General features: G+C 38.1%; 1 protein-coding gene across 1 annotated transcript in view; it reads left to right on the forward strand.

Annotated features, from left to right (window-relative positions):
- The window catches only part of Sap-r (Saposin-related), a 203,795-nt gene that overhangs the window by 101,252 nt on the left and 84,159 nt on the right, over positions 1-18,384 (forward strand). Inside the window, exons 8-9 of the mRNA XM_067152173.2 lie at positions 4,953-5,069; positions 10,463-10,631. Coding sequence (XP_067008274.1) covers positions 4,953-5,069; positions 10,463-10,631 — 286 coding nt within the window. The remainder of the gene's footprint in view (positions 1-4,952; positions 5,070-10,462; positions 10,632-18,384) is intronic.

Here is an 18,384-nt window from a genome sequence, read left to right on the forward strand (position 1 = left end):
GATGACATTCATTGTCATTGAAAAGGCGTATGACAGTGTCCCCAGGACTAAAGTTTGGGACAGTCTGGTGCAAAAAGGAATTGGGCAGGGAATAATAACAATGATTATGGCAATGTACAAGGGATGTTGTAGTTGCGTGCAAACACAAGTTGGCAGGACAAGTTGGTTCAAAATCGCTAGTGGGCTGAGACAGGGAAGTGTTCTATCGCTAATCCTGTTTACAATAGTAATGGATGACATCATGAGAACAGCAAAAGCAACATATGGAGGATGAGAAATGAAAATCATGTTATTTGCAGATTATATTGTTACTTGGGGAGAAGAGGACATGAAGGTTTAAGAACAGTTGGATGTGATGAATGGGAAGATCGAAGAATGTGGATTGAAAATAGGTGTAGCAAAGAGTAAAACTCTTGTTATGACTAGAGGGGAGAAAGAAGGGAAAGATCAGATTAAACTTGCAGACAAGTCCCTGGAAGTAGTGGAGACGTTCAAATACCTGGGGTGTGAATTAATGGTGAATGCTCGCCTGCATGCTGAGATTAGTAAGAGGATTCAAGCTGGAAGCTGTTTCTGTCATAGTGTAAGAAACATGTTATGGGACAAAGATGTGCCAATGGAAGCAAAGGAAACTATGTACAGGATGTATTACGTACCCATAACAACTTACAGAGCAGAAACTTAGACAATGACAGAGAAGGATGATTCACAATTAAGTATTTAATTTATTTTCCACCTAGTCGATACAATGATTGCTTAAGGCAATTTTTAATGGTCAAAAGTGGTACATGTTCCGTATATTATCAACATCTTCAGCCACATAACACTGTTTAGATGAAAAATATATAAAATTGACAAAGTAATGCTTTAGAGGAAGTGTCCTTAAAATTACAGCCACATAACACTGTTTAGATGAAAAATATATAAAATTGACAAAGTAATGCTTTAGAGGAAGTGTCCTTAAAATTAATTATGTTAATTTACGTAAGTGAATTATGTTAATTTTAAGGACACTTCCTCTAAAGCATTACTTTGTCAATTTTATATATTTTTCATCTAAACAGTGTTATGTGGCTGAAGATGTTGATAATATACGGAACATGTACCACTTTTGACCATTAAAAATTGCCTTAAGCAATCATTGTATCGACTAGGTGGAAAATAAATTAAATACTTAATTGTGAATCTATTGAAGTGCGATACGGACCATGAAGCTGATTTTATGTAAGAGAAGGATGAGTCGAATACAGGCAGCCGAAATGAAGTTCTTGAGGAGTATGATACAGAAGAGTAGAAGAGACAAAATAAGGAATGAGAAAATCCAGGAAGAAATTGGAGTGTAATAATAATAATAATAATAATAATAATAATCGTATGGCCTCAGCTACCGTGTGCAGACATTTCAATTTGACGCCATCTGACTGTCTGCTTGTCAATTTTGACATTCAGTTTTACTCTAGGCCCACTAGATGGCAGACCAAGTGAACCGAAACTCTTTTGGGCGTCTATGGCTGAGATGTAATGAATTTTGTCGGGTGAACACCAAATGTGCCACCAGAGATCTTTTACATGCAGACATCGTACGACATGGAGTGTCGAATGGACTTTATTCCGCCCTTCAAAAATCTGACTACCTCTGCCGGGTTTGAACCCGCTATCTTGGGATCCGGAGGCCGACACTCTACCACTGATCCACAGAGGAGTGGAAAAAATTAATGATAGAATAGAGAAGAGCCGACTAGGATGGTTTGGGCACATAAAGCGAATGAGTGATGAAAGAATGCCATAAAAGGTAATGGAAATGCAAGGAAGGAGTGGCCGCGGATGACCACGGTTGAGATGGAAGGAAACAATCCAATGCAGTATTATAGAAAGAAACCTGGACTGGGACACAGTGTTGGAGAAGGAGTGGGAGAAAGACCAAAGAAAGTGGAGAGGAACTATATTTGCTTCTACCCTGCTACAGCTGGATAAAGGGAAATGATGATAATAAAATAGTTATCACACGCGACAGAAAAAATGTTGCAACTCTTCCTTTCACCTTGAAAATCAAACTCCCATTCCAAGATTTTTAAAATATAAGTTTCTCATTGTTTAGAAAATATGTGTCAATCAGTCTCATTTTTGATAGTGCAGGGTTATCATCCATATGTCAATTCAATGCGAATATATGTACTTCACGAGTAAAAGTACACTCATGTCCTCGTCCTGAGGTGGTGCAGCTCCTTGCCGGCACACTCCCAATAAAGGTGAGCTGCATGTACCATTTTGACCATATGCCAGCCCTCCTGCCATTTTTAGATCTTTGGCAGTATTGGGAATTGAACCTGGGGCTGCCAGGTGACAGGCGGGCGCGTTGCCCCCTACACCGCGGGGCTGGACAGAATAGTGGTAAAAGGGATGTCTTTTCACTGTGAATGGGGATCAGGTCTGATTACACTGGCCTGTCATTGTTTTTTCCTAACTTTGAGGTATATAGCAAAATCTTCTGGTTTTCCATTCCCATTTTTCCCTGCTTTTCTAGCAATTTTATTAAGTTCTGATTTGAATTCCTCAAAATACTTGTAAATACTGTATAACCTTTTAACCCTTTGCACTTTTGCATCCACCAGTATCCCAGCCCAGTTACTTTTCTCAGTTTACTAGAGAGAAACATCATTACACATACAAATGATTTTATGCTATGGTTTTACAAGAAGTGGAGTAATACCGTTGAAAACATACTTCCCTGGGTCTTGTAAGTTCCCTGCAGCCTGTATTTCACTAGTGTGCGATACTTCATTCCAGCCCAGTTGTCTAGGGGTAGCATAACTTGAGACCTGCCAGCTAGGTTAAGAATATTTACCTGAATGTGAGGGCTGGTTCAAGGACCACTCAGCTTCCATGTGAAACAGTTAGATGCAGCCCCAGTCTAGAAAACCAAGAATAATGACCGAGAGGATTCATCGTGCCAAACACGTGGTGCTTTGTAATGTGCGTGCCTTCGGACTGAGCAGTGGTCGCTTCGTGGACTAAGGCCCGTTAGGGCTGTAGTGCCATGAGAGTGGGTTGGTTGGTTGGTTGGTTGGTTGGTTGGTTGGTTGGTTGGATGGTTGGTTGGTTTGATAACATTCCTTGAAACATTCCTGAACATACTGGATTGTTTTTCTGTCACAAGTTACAAGAATAAGATTGAAGTCATCAGAGCCTATCTCTTTCAACATGGCACTTATATATCACTATACCCTCCTTTCCTCTTACTCATGTTAAAATTCTAAAGATACAGCGAAACATCGTTGGTGTGTTCCTTCTTAACACACTTTCCCGCTTAGCACGTCATAAGTTCAAAGTGTCAGTTCTAAACGTATTAAATCTGTATAAAAATACCCCGCTTTTCACGTCACAAATTTTTGCTATTACCGCTTAGTACGATCACATTTTTTCTAGCCCTGAAAATGTTATTTGTCATCCCTTGTGAAAAGAATGTGATTTCCAACTCAAGAGCCCTCCTCACAGTTGCGTGATAACGAGAAAAGGCTGTAAATTCCTGAACTTCACAGGATAAGTTGTACCTTCGGGGAGCAAGCAGTTAGCCTCAGGAATGTTCAGTTTTGCTTGCTTGAATAACACAGTGTGCCTGTTTGTGCTTGTATTTTGCATTCCATTCAGAAGTTAGAAATTTATTTTGTGTTGAGTGGTTCAGTGAAAGGTAGAGAATATTTGTTGTGTGATAGCCTACATCTGGACCGTGTGAAGTTGACTAGCGTAGTGCATATTTGTCTTCTGATAGCCTAGTTATGGATATGGAAAAAGTTGAAAAATTCCATACTTAATGAAGACAAAATTAAAATCAGAATATGGAGTAGCTACAGCTTTAAGTGTGCAGAGGTAGCACGAATGTTGAAACTCACACCTTCGAGTTTCAGGAGTTGGTCACAGTTTTGTCAGATTCAAAATGGTGGTCAGTCATTTTCTCGCAGTCACATGGTGTAGGACCTCCAATTCATTGTCTAAGAGTGTGACCAGAAAATAATGTTTAATAACCCACTGGTCCGAAGTAAAAGGCTTCTAGTAGCATTTGATTTAGAAGGAGTGTGATCTGCAATAATAGTTGGATAATTTTATGGGCCCCCATGCAAATGTTTACATATTTATTGTTTGGTGGTTTTTCACACCTTTCAGTGCTATGTTATTTTATAAGCCACAGCAGTAAAATATTTGTTCTCGTGTTTTTCACACATTTTAATATTCTCCTGTTATTTTTAGAAATGGTAGGTATAGTTTTCACTGTACTCGCAGATACAGGACGTAAAATGCCTTCATGTTGGAAAAAAATTGTATCTAGTGTTTCTGCTAGCAGTTTTTATTTGCGTATTCAGTAGTTTGTTTTCTTGCTTAACACATTGTTTTTCCTTGTCTTCTGCAGAAACATCTTAATAAGGTTTTACTGTATATGCCGTATCTCAGTAGCATAGAATAAAAGCTCAATTTAAAAAAAAAACTGCTCAGAAGTCCACCCAACATGCCAGTGTTCACTTGCAACTTCCAGCATGTTCTTTTTACAGGCTGACGAGTGCATTTCTTTAGGAAAAATGTTACAAATAAAGCGTTTAAAATTTGGAAATAAGGAATGCTGTCCTAGAAACATAGAAATAACTGCTAGCCTGAATACAACAAAGATCAGGAAAATTCTTATATGTGATTATGGTTAACTGTCCTGTGGGCTTGCATTCCAGAGATAGTAGCTTCGAATCCCACTGTCGGCAGCTTGAAGATGGTTTTCCATTTTCACAACAGGCAAATGCTGGGGGCTGTACCTTAATTTAGACCACAGCTGCTTCCTTCCCATTCCTAGCCCTTTCCCATCGTTGCCATAAAACCTATCTGTGCCGGTGTGGTGTAAAACAAATAATAAAAAGAATATCCTCCTTGAGTGTACCTACTGTAGCATTCTTCTTTTGTTTTTGTTTCAGTGCTTGAGCATTGTGGACGAGTACTACGCTGTTATCTATGACTTCCTAGTCAACAATTTGAAGTCCAAAGAGATCTGTTCAATGATTGGAATATGTCCTCGTCCTGGAGGATTTAGAGTAAGTATCCTTTGCTTTAGATGAGTTCATACATCTGCTGCAATAGCCCTGTATGGGTACAATGGAGATTTGCAGCCTCACAGCTGATATTTGAATTTCTGTTAATGGCTGGGGGAAATCACCTGGAAAGAAATCTGTACTCAGGTAGGCTTGCCAGAAATTTTCAAGGGCAGGTAAGTAAATATTATTGTGCAATCCTGTCATATTAAGACCCAGTAATGCTAATTCCCTCCCCGAAATTGGGTTCTGAATCCTTCCCCAGAAAGGGTCCAGCACTTATCCCTCCAAATTTGATGGTATTTACCTTTTGGTATAGTCTGATTTTCCTCCATAGCAAATATTATGTAACCAGGTGCAAATTTTCCTTCACACTTGACAGAAGACTGAACCATCAAGGGTATTTAAAAAGTATATATTTGTTGTTTAGGGGTTACCTTTTCCTTGCTTGTCATGCCAGTTAATTAAATCTGACATCCTATTTAAAATCTTTCAAGTTCATATAAATGTTCTTAAAACTGTTTGTTTCTTCTACAAAGAGACATTGGGAAGAGTCTATAACAAATGGGATACGAATACTGTGAAACCATGATCTTTCCATTTTCTAATTCCTCAGTTGTATTCATTTAATAAAGTAATTTTTTGTTCGTAGGTCTTGTTAATCAGAGCTGGGTTGATAAGGGTGGAATTAATTCTTATTTTGGTAACTGCCTCTATTTTATGTAAAACACCTAGAAATAAAAAAATGATGGAGGTTGAAGTGTAAAAGCTACTATTAAATTTGATAATTTCTGTTCTCAATGAAAGGTTGTAGTATTCTAATTGAAAGAAAGAAATTTTATGGGAAGTAATTGAGTTCAAATCTTGTTGCTTCTTTCTGGTGGGAAGGAATTTGAATATTTTCAATTCTTATTCTGGAAGGAATCTGAAATATTGACCGATGGAGGGAATTAAGTTACCTGATAAAACCAGTCCCGAACACTGCATAATTTATTTTGCCTTAAATTCAGTTACCGTATTTTTTGGAACATAAGACACACTTTTTGTTACAAAAACTACTGCCTAAAATATGGCTGTGTCTTATGGTCCGAAGGTCTATCATATTTAAATACTGAGTATACCTGATTTGTTACATCAGTACTTAAAATATTCCTTAAAATAATCTCAGCAGTTGACCTCTTTTATTACTACATATACTGAGCAAGTGGCAGCGCGTTTTTGTTCACGTAGCTGTCAGCTTGCATTCGGGAGATAGTGGGTTCGAACCCCTCTGTTGGCAGCCCTGAAGGTAGTTTTCTGTGGTTTCCCATTTTCACACCAGGCAAATGCTGGGGTCGTACGTTAATTAAGGCCATGGTCGCTTTCTTCCCACTCCTAGTCCTTTCCTATCCCATCGTTGCCATAAGAGCTATCCGTGTCGGTGCGATGTAAAGCAAATTGTAAAAAAAAAAATTTTTTTAAATATTACTATAGTTAAGAAACCGGCTGTGGTATACTTGCATTTGTCGGACAGGAATGGGAGTTGCCAGGGAATTCCTAACAAGACTTGCATCCTCTTCCCTGCTGGTCTCATCGTACCAGGCAAAAACAAAGAGCTGCAGCCTTGACTACTGTTATGGGTAACCTTCAAGGAAGGGTAGAAAGAAAATCTTTCACTTTGTAATCAGTAGCAAGTTCCAGTAGTGGCTAATCAGTAGCAAGTTCTGGTATTGACAATTTACCGTACACAATGTCAGTTTTACAGGAGAGATGTTCTTTCACCAGAGCGTTTGAATTAAAAGTTGTGGGATACACAAAATTACATGGTAATAGGGCAACAGAAAGACAATTTGGATCTTCACCAACTGAGAAAATGATACATGAATGGCGAAAACAAGATAACTTGTTGATCCTGGGGGAAAAAATACACACTTTCAGGATGTATTCTGAAAAATGGCCTCTTCCAGAGTCAGAAATAAAGGAATGGGTCACAAACCACAGAAATAATGGCCTGTGTCCACCAAAATGTTCTGTAATGGCTGGGGGAAATCACCTGGAAAGAAATCTGTAGTCAGCTAGGCTTACCAGAAATTTTCAAGGGCAGGTCAGTAAATATTATTGTGCAATCTGTGAAGCAAGAAGATATGCATTTGCACACAACATTGTGAATTTTGTGGGAACACATGTTTGTTATTACCGGTTTATGAATCAACATGAACTATCGATGCACACTTGCACTAGATAAAATTCCACAAGTTATTGTCCTTCATGTTCAAGAGAAGGGGTGGATGGACGAAAGTGGAATGAGGGTGTGGTTGGAGAAGGTGTAGCCTAAACGTCCTGGTGGTCTTCTGAAAAATAAATCCCTTCTTGCGTTGGATCAGTTCAAATCATACACAACGGATACAACAAAGCGTAGAATGAAGGACTTGAATATCCAATTTGCAGTCATTCCAGGAGGCCTCGCAAGCCAGTTGCAACCACTGGATGTCTCAGTAAACAAACCATTCTAGGTTTCTATGCGTGAAGAGCAGACTAAATGGATGGCTGCACCTAGTCACGATCTGACGCCAGCAAGACGAATGTAAAGACCATCAGTTGGACTAGACTGTGAATAGGTGAAGACGTCATGGGAGTCGGTGAAAAAGGAGGCTGTCATCTAGTCATATTAAGAAATGCTATATGGTACTGATGTCTAAGTTTGAAGAATCAGAAAATGAAAGTGAAATTTTGGAAAACATTGTTATAAGTGATGAATGAGAGTACCTACCTACTTGTGATTTTTAGCAGTGACAGGATTGCACTATTTTGTTTGAAAATACAGTGAAATTATACTTTTCCTTAAATTTTCATCGAAGTATCAGGATGCATCTTATGATCCAAAAAATCGGTATCTGAACACTAAACTCTGTGCCACCTCCAATACTTTCATTCTAATAACTTTGCGACTTATTGAAGATGCTGTTCTATTTTTCCTACACGAGTTCAATAACCCTATCATTTTCATTAAATTTTCCCGTCTTTTGTCTTGTGAATATTTTCTCTTGATGTGCTGGCATTCTTCAGAGTTTCATCTTTCCTCCATTGTATGTTACACTTCTCAGAAACACAAATTTTTTCACTACCTGTACTTTATTTGTACATATAATCTCACATAAGACCTGCAGTTTGAAGTGTATACTTCAACTTCCTCTCCCTCCTTTATTTAACTGATGTGACAAAAGATGCACTCCCGCTTGAAAAATGTTGGTCTTAAATTAAGAACTAATGTTAGGTTTAATGGTCCACCCAATCGATACACTTCACTTTACAAGTGAAAACTATTTAATATAAAACTATATTAAACGTACTTTTGAACATGTTTCGTCTTATTCGAGACTTCTTCAGCCATAACGTCTCGTAGCAGATTAAAATGCTTATTGTTGCTGTCCATTAGTTTAAAAAATGGAAGAACCCATATCCTTTAAGAACTGTTTGAGAATACACTAAATATAAAATACACATTATTTACATAAAATTGTCCACTTCTTGCAAAAGATTTTTTTATCTTCAATGTTAATATTTGAATGACATTTCTTGAAAATATGACATGCCAGCCATAATGTCTCATAACAGATTACAATTCTCATTGTTGCTGTCTAATAATTTAAAACTGGAAGAACCCATGTTCTTTATGAACTGTTTGAGGATGTACTAAAGACAAAATACACACATTATTAACATAAAATTGTTCATCACTTCTTGTACATACATACATACATACATACATACATACATACATACATTATCATTATAGACTGTTATGCCTTTCAGTGTTCAGTCTGCAAGCCTCTGTGAATTTACTAACATTGCCACAATCCTCGATTTGCAACTAGTGTTGTGGCCTTCTTGTAAAAAAATTTTTTCTTCAATGTTGAAATTTGAATAACATGCAGTTCTAGTAGCTGCTAGTTTCAGTGTACTGACTGAGGGAGATTTGAATTCTGGCCTCGGAATCAGAAAATGGGACCAAATCCACATCAGAATATTTGAAAGCTTTAATTCATATGGAAATTCCTTTCAAAAAATGAGCTATTTCTGGTAGAAGGAATCTAATGCCTCTGAGATGCAGCCTCTCATATGGCAAAGATCTACGCTGCATGACCATGTTGGTAGCTTAATTCTTATGAATTCCTTTTTAAAGAAGACAAGGTCTGGAAAGAAAGATATATATATAAAATTTAAGAAATTAGTTTGTCACGAATTTTAACATTGAAGAAATTTTTTTTTTTTGCAAGAATTGATAAACAATTTTATGTAAATAATGTGTACATTTTGTCTTTAGTATATTCTCAAACAGTTTATAAATGACATGGGTTCTTCCAGTTTTAAAACATTAGACAGCAACAATGAGCATTGTAATCTGTTACAAGACGTTATGGCTGGCATGTCATATTTTCAAGAAATGTCATTCAAATTTTAACATTGAAGATTTAAAAAATCTTTTGCAAGAAGTGATGGACAATTTTTTGTAAATAATGTGTCTATTTTATATGTAGTGTATTCTCAAACAGTTCTTAAAGGACATGGGTTCTTCCGTCTTTTAAATTATTACACAGAAACAGTGAGCAACGTCTGCTACGAGACGTTATGGCTTAAGAAGTCTCAGATGAGACGAAACATGTTCAAAAGTATGTTTAATATAGTTTTATATTAAATAGTTTGCACTTGTAAAGTGAAGTGTGTTGATTGGGTGGACCATTAAACCTAACACTAGTTCTTAATTTAAACTGTATCAAAACGGATCTATACGATGATTGTAGATTGTAAAAATGTTGGTCTCTTCATGACCTTGAGCTTTCCCATAATGCCCACAAGCCATTATTGTTGGAGAATGATACAAGTGGACATTGACCAAATTGATTCTCTTTAAAATGTGATGTTCATATAAGACTACTACATGTTTATAAGTATATTTTAACGTAAAGGACGTAGTCTTATATTCATACGAATACTGTAGTTTGAAATATTCATGAACCCGATCCTCCTAGAATTGGTTTATCGGAAACCAACTATTTTTATTTATAAGAGTCCAATGTTTTGAATGTAAATAGCTCAATGTCGTAAGATTAACACTTGTTGCTTTCTTTGTTTTTAGGTAATACTGTGAGTGAGCTGTCGTTAAAGTTTACTTCTAAAAAGAAATTCCAGTATTTTCAGAAGAGTTGCTTATGTAGCTGAGGAATTTGATACATTCATGTGTACATGTGTTGTCCTGTAAGAAATAAATTAGTTGTCAAGTCAATGTGTGTGTTTTTTTAACAAGGGAAGGAACTCGGCAATATACTTAAGCTACTGTCAGAAAAGGTGTGTATTTCCAAGGTTTTGCTCATTCCTTCAAGGTATTAATTCTAACTTTCTCTTATTTCAATTACTAGGGCCCCCTTTGGCCTCTGGTTCCTCAGAGCACTGCTCAGCTATACGAAGCTAGAAAAGCCTTGGCTAAGGACAGGGAAACAATGAAGACTCCACCACGTGTGATTGGTATGGATGAAGCCAACAGCTACAAAGTATATTCAGGTGTGAAGCTTGGACAAAATGGCATTGGTATGTTTGTTGATTATTTTACTGCATGTGCAAGACTAGGCTAAGTTTTAAAAATGGTAATGTGCTATACAACTATTTTCTAAGATGATGAACAGAATTCCTTGCTTACTCCTCCCCCTTCTCTCATTTTGTTATTGAATGTGTTGGGGGAAAGGGGGGGGGTCATCGTCATTGGCTGCAATTCGTATGTGAGTAAACATATTCTTTAGCGGTTTAAATTTTCACACTTGCAGTGCTTTGTGAATATGTTTCATATGACTCAGTAGGGGGGGGGGGATGTATATAGGTATACCTATATGAAAAGAACTGCAGAACTGAAGACATATTCGTAAATAGGGAGTTGAAAACAGGGAATTTGAGAAGAAAACAAAAGGATGGTAATATTACATTCATTTTCTATAAATCCTGTATCATAAAAGTTCCTGGTTTTTGGAGTATTTTATCTTTCAAATAATTGTATTTGCTTGTGTGTACAACATAATTACTGCATATAGTAAAACTTCAAGATAGTTCTGCAGAATACAAGAAAAGAGAACATGTTAACCACTCAGGCTGGTACAGCGTACATATCACATCCACGGGACTCTACTTGTTCAGCCGGTTCGAGACACCACAAATGGCCGGTGCAGGCGGAAGTTAAAATGCCTATTATTCATGTAACACTGCTGCTTCATGCTACTTTCATGCCATCTCTTTCATAATTAGAACTAATATGAAATTGATTGATATCTGTTGCTTTTGAATCATATCGATGAGGGATAGAACGTGAGATGCGCTGTATTGAGTTTCAAGGTAGTTGCTTTAGAAGGTATCATGACCTTTCCTGCCATCTCGAGAATGTTTCGTGAACCATAACTTTAAAATTCTTGCCACTTATGAAGGGGAAGCCCAGAAGCAAATATTACGCAGATATTTTTTTGCTTCACATGCTAGAGGCTACTCGGTTGCAGAGGATTATTTTCTTGTGGGCACGGAGCTCATTGGTTTGATAGATGACAGTTGTGGAAGTGATGTACCAGGAAGTGATATTTTCTGTAGTGATACGGACAGTGACTATGCATAGCAAGAGAAGTAGCATACAGCGCAGATGAAGAAGAGTAGCTTCAGCTGTAATAATTTTGTCCGCTGCTCACTGGTTGTGGGGAGAGGTAGATTTCATCACGAGCACACAAAAGATCCCCTTCATGGGGGTGCTGGGTACAAGAAAGCATTTTGTGTCTGTTTTAAATGCTATTTTTGCTATTTTAAGATGATAAAGTGATTGAGCTAATTGCTCGAGAAACAAATAGGTACGTGGCAGTGTGTACTTGGTGCCCCCTTCAAACCAAGTTATTGGACGTTACAAATTTTCCAGCTAACTCATTCCTGGTTGCCAGCGTTTTGCCCCAGTGTGCTATGTTGGGCTCATCAGTTGGTAAATAGCACACCTACCAAGATGCATGGCTAGTGCATACCGTGGAGGCCACTGCGTAGGCTACTTGGAGCCACCGGGAGTGCCAATGCACTCATTCGGAACAAATATTTCAGGTTGCCTATGGGAATCAACGTCTTTATCATCTGGAAACCAAGGTCACGTGCCAGGAAGAGGGAGTTAGTGGTGGGAGGAAATTTCTGTGTTCTTGGGGCTTGTAATGTTGATGGGGATAATGCAGAAACCCATCATGAAGAGCTATCTCACCAGAGCTGGATTTTTAGAAACCCCTATATTCCTTCAAACAATATCAAGCGACAGGTTTGACCTCATCTTGCTATATTTACATTTAGTGACAATTCTACACAGAATATATATACTGGACCTATAAATTGCTATTCAAAATTCAGCTTTTCCTGGAAAATAAACACGGAAATTTTCAGACAGCCTACATCCCCACCGAAAATATTTGTCTGGACGAGTCCCTTACACTGGAAAGGCAGGCGTGGAATAAAAATTTATATCCCTCTAAAGGCCGTGCGGTCAGGGGTGCACAGCTGTGAGCTTGCATCCGGGAGATAGTGGCAGCCCTGAAGATGGTTTTCCGTGGTTTCCCATTTTCACACCAGGCAAATGCTGTACCTTACTTAGGGCCTAAGGCCATGGCCATTTTCTTCCCTTTCCTAGCCTGGAAATGGTGTTGAAATGGAAAGAAAAGAGGAATGTCTTTTCCATTTCAACATTTCTTAGCAATGAAATGGTCTGCAAAACAAGGGAAAGGAAATTGAGAAACCTACAGGCATTTTTGAATGCAGTTCCTGTTTGGGAGGCGGAGGCCAAGACACAGCCGTATCCCTTGTAAAGGAAAAGGTCACAAAAATGGTATATAAAACTGTTTAAGCATTTCTTGAATGTGTCTATACACAATTCATACATTTTGTTTTCAAAGAAACTGTCCACTGACAATCTGGCATACAGACTGGATTTATAGTCCACAAATATCTATCCATAATTCTGGACACCCCTCAATAACCCCACCCACCTGCAAAGCTAGTGGAAAGACATTTTATTGAATCCTGAACCCACAGCTTCAGATCCCGCTGGTGTCCGGTTGACCTTTTTTGTTCTTTACTTAACATCTGTTCAACACGTACTAAATGTCCGTAACACGATCTAATAGGTTGAAAGTCGGTTTTGATTAGAATGCGGTCGTGAAAATTCAGTATTAATTGACTTGAAACGGGCGACTTAAACACACTACAGTGTGATAGCAGTAGTGCCAGACCTGTAGCTAAGATCCTTTCCAACAGAACAAAGATGGCCTAGGCCACCATACCTCAATAGGTAGAGCAACCGATGCAAAATCAGAAGGTTGTGGGTTCGGATCCCACTAGTGTCCGGTTGGCCATTTTTGTTCTATATTTAACATCTCTTCAACACATAGTAAATGTACGTAACACAACCTAATAGGTTGAAAGTTAGTTTTGATTACTTGTTTCTTTGTTTTCATCGCAATTATTTTTACGTTTAAACCTAACCTTAAATTTAACAGCAAAATTGTTTTCCATTTTTTGGCATATTCCCTCTTTGACATTTTTTTTTTCCGGTCCCCACAAAAATGTCCTAACCAGTTTTGGCTGTAGTCGATAGTATTGGGATCAAATTGATAATTGTTTACCTGGATGGCGAGAAGTTTGATGTGGTGTGTTGCAAGGAAGTAGGCATTCCACCAAGTTAAGAGAGAATAGTCCCTTGTGGTCATCCTAGATTTGTGAAGAAACTATAAAAGCAAAGTTTGTTGAGGCGCATAACATAGAAATGACAATTTTATATTCAATTTTAAATAATGTTTTATCATGAGATTCAGTAACTTTCCCATTAGCGCCTGAATTAATTTTTTCTGAGATATACTTATTTATTGTGTGTTGCCGCATGTTTGAGACCAAAATAAACTAATAAAATAAGTTTCAGAATTTTGGGACTGCTAGGTCATAAGATGTTTGATGTTGCCATATGGTAACTCTAGGCGCTTGTACTACTTCGTTTATTTAACAATGAGTTGTGGAAGTCGAATTTAGGTTGCAAAGTGGTTTTTTTCTGTTTTCGTACAACAACAATGTTGAATATCTTAGCATTATTTATTGTAAGAATATGGAATAATTATTTTTATTCACATCACAGCAAAAAAAAAGAATTATTGAACAAAGGAGAAAATATTTGTTTGCAGTACAGAGACACACATGTACAGTTCGCTGCCTCTCAAAACAAAACACTCATTAGCCGGCCATACACAGAAAGGAATTGTGACAGATGAGGCCTTTTGTGACGCGTTCCGACAGGCTAGGGCTGCTTGTTATTGAGCGAGATCAGTTCGAGGCGTTATCTGCTACAGGCGAGACCTGTTGTCAGCGCCTCAACGGAGAGACCTCACCTCACACATCAAGCCTCTTGGAAGGAAAGCATGGAGTGGACAAAGGCACTGCTAGGGAAATTTATTGAAATGTACAAAGAGCGGCTATGTCTCTGACCATTAAAACATGAGGTGTCGCAGTGTCGCAATCAAGCGTTCTTCAGTTTCCTCCTTCAGCTTAGAAGCTACAACATCCACAGTAAATACGCTTTCAACTAGACTGTTCTCCAGTAAGAGCTACGCAAAACAAGTCGATTTTTTACTAGTGGCTTTACGTCGCACCGACAAATATAGGTCTTATAGCGACGATGGGATAGGGAAGGGCTAGGAGTTGGAAGGAAGCGGCCGTGGCCTTAATTAAGGCACAGCCCATAGCATTTGCCTGGTGTGAAAATGGGAAACCACGGTAAACCATCTTCAGGGCTGCCGACAGTGGGATTCAAACCCATTATCTCCCGGATGCAAGCTCACAGCTGCGCGCCCCTAACCGCACGGCCAACTCTCCCCTTAAACAAGTCCATTATGTATGTGTTGTGTATGTTTGGTATTCAGTCCGAAGGCTGGTTTGATCCTCCACAGTTATGCCAACAGCTGTCATAGATAGCGTAGGCATCACTGAAGAAGCGTACTAGGGAAATGAGGAGTAAGATAGCTTCCCGTTGCTTTCCTCACTGAGCCAGAAGTTGCTCGTATATCAGTCTGCCAAGCCCACTGAAATGCATGCACCAGCTGACCCTATGAGTGATATTTTCATACCATTCATAATAGGGACTGGCTGCATGAGGAATGGTATTACTAGCATTCTCGTACCTCGGTCACTTTCATATTGTCAAAGCCAAGGATAAGACTGAGAAGGATCAAACATTTAATGTAATAATGAGAAAAATCCATGCTTACCTTTTTTGCTAGTTGTTTTACGCCGCACCGACACAGATAGGTCCTATGGCGATGATAGGATAGAAAGGCGTAGGAGTTCGAAGGAAGTGGCTGTGGCCTTAATTAAGGTACAGCCCCAGCATTTGCCTATTGTGAAAATGGGAAACCACAGAAAACCATCTTCAGGGCTGCCGAAAGTGGGATTTGAACCCACTATCTCCCGGTTGCAGGCTCACAGTCGCGTGCCACTGACCGCACAGCCAACTCGCCCGGTACATGCTTACCTAACAGCATATCATAATCGCTGTGATCCATTTGCAAATAATTCTTGTAATCGTCCGGTTCTTTTTCTGTCAGGTGTTGTATCAGACTCATGTGACTAAAGCTGTCTTGCTCTCCTATCAATGATTTCATCCACTTCGATCGATTTTTTTGTTTGCATGTTTTAACATATAGCAAAATGCACATTCCAACAGCCGCAGCAGCATTTTTTTGCCTCTGGACACTGTCTGCTTCGATGTCCATCGCACAGTTCTAAGTACGGCAGACCCAACCCGTAAGGATTTCAAAGTAGTTTGAAAGGCCAGTGGATGAAGCTTGGCCTGCTGAGAACAAAGGGATCATTCCTTTTAACAAGAGGGTCTGGAATGTTGACAGATTATGTTGCACAACACGGCAGGCAGTCTGTCGGATCTCAAAAGGTTTTTAAAAATAATTTTAGAGGATGTTCACCAGATGAGTTTTGTCAATAAAATGTTAGATAGATTTTAGACAAATATGTTTTAACTTAAAGACATAATTTTGTTATATGACTTGTAAAATATATAAGATTTGTCAATCGGGTTTACAAGCATAATCTTAATCCAATACAATAGATTCATGATCTTATATAACCTTAAGTAAATAATAATTGGCTGATGATGCTCACGAAAAAGGAGCAAAACCTGTACCATATCAAGAACTTAATAAATATGTAAGTTTATATTACGTTTTTATTGTATTGAATAGGTGGTAATTAACAAAATTATAAGAATTTGTATCACAAGTAGATCTTCAATACTGACAAAAAATGAAATTTATAACCTGCAATCTGGACCCAAAGGCGTGGCCTGCGAAAAAATCTGTCCGTGTATGGCCAGCTATTGGAGCAATAGCATAAATTCTAAAATAATAAAACAAAGAATCAAAGAACTTCAGATACAGATTCAGATACAGAAACTCATATCTTTGAATATCTTGGTTTGTAATTTGATTTATTCTTTTCTCTATCGGTTATCCGCTCTTTTGTAGCATCATGTATTGACACAGATCTTGCATCAGTAGACAGAAAAGGCACTGCGAGAGCACTGTAGGAAATAGTGTGAAGAAAGGTCACAAAAATATTTATTAGCTCGTTCAAAAAGTATTAATTTTTATACACCTTATAGGCCCCAATCAGAACTAATTATTCTTTAATACTAGTTCCTCTTTTCAAGTATTCACTTGTTCTCAACAGATTATTTTTGATTTTAAAACATTTAAAATACAAATTTCAAGTAATAATGTTATTATTTTGCATCCCACAGACTACTTTTGATGGTTTTCGGAGACGCCGAGGTGTCAAAATTTTGACCCAAGGAGTTCTTTTAATTTGCCAAGCTGAGGTCAGAAGGCCAGCGCCTCAACCGTCTCAGCCACTCAGCCTGGCTCCAAATTTCACTCTTTTATGCAATTTTAAAATAATGTGTTAAGTGATTAAAATGATAAAACCTTCATTTCAGTTGGACCGTGCATATTATTTCATAATGGTGCTTCTGTACTATTTGCAGAATTTTACGAAAATTGGCCTATTCAAGTGCGGCCCGCGAACATGACTAAGGTTTCCAAAATGGCCCTCGAGCCCTTAAAAATTGGAAACCCCTGCTCTAAATTAACTACAGTAGTCAATATTTCCAGAGGTAGGTAAAAGACCGCCCTCAATACTTGCGCGTTAGCCACAGAGATAGAGAATGACAGTCTTTCACTGGCTTCATATCATCCTGTGTGTCCGAATAAGAACGCTTGGACGGCTACTTATTGTATCCGGAAATGAAAAGTATGGCGGTAAAGCAACGAATTTCATCAGAAGTTATTTGTGGGTCCGTACAATTTAAAAACACTGCACACTTTTTAGTATCTTGAACTAAATGTTCACTCAGCTTGTTATCTGCAAACAGTTCAAAAATGTCAACAACAGTCATGGATTCTCACTTGCTATAACTAGGCTCTGGAAATGTCAACAGTCGCCCAATATTGAAATCATCCCCTTCGATATATCTTGGTTTCACAGAGATGAGCTATTTATAAGGTTCAACCTATTCAATACTAATTACATGTTGTATAGTTGTTATTCACAACATTTATTCAACATGGGACCGGTTTCGACATTTAACTGTCATCATCAGCCATAAAACAAATCGCAAACAAATGAGCAAGGACACATTAATTAAAACTGGTGTAGTGACACATTGAAATATGTACATTAAAAGTCTTTACACGTCCATTCACACCATGTGTCAAACCGTCAAAACAAAAGAGCAACGGCATAATGAAACTGGCGCGGTGACACAATGAAGTATGTACATAGCCTCTCACTATTCAAAGATTAAAAGAAGGTTCCTTGATATGTTGTCAAAGCACAAAAGTCTTTCTACGCCCATGCACATCCCGTGTTAATTAAACAACAATAATCAGATCCAGCGTAGTGACAGAGATATTTACATGGTCCTCTCACCAATCTAAGTCAATAGAAGGCTCCGACACACTTCCAAAGTTATGTCATTAAAACGTCCATATGTGCTATGTGTCAAACAAAATGTCAAGAACTTAATGGAATCACTTGGTATACAATTTTTACCTGTTAAAATTTACACTGATGTATATGAAATTATAAGAAATAGTCAATGGTAATAGGTTGTCCTTCAGTATTTTTCTTACAGTACAGATGATAAAATACATTTCTGTGATCTCAGTTCAATACGGAAACAACAATGAAACTCATATCTTTGAATATCTTGGTTTGTAATTTGATTTATTCT

This window comes from Anabrus simplex, chromosome 8 (genome assembly GCF_040414725.1).
Source record: "Anabrus simplex isolate iqAnaSimp1 chromosome 8, ASM4041472v1, whole genome shotgun sequence".
In the NCBI taxonomy this organism is placed as follows: Eukaryota; Metazoa; Arthropoda; class Insecta; order Orthoptera; family Tettigoniidae; genus Anabrus; species Anabrus simplex.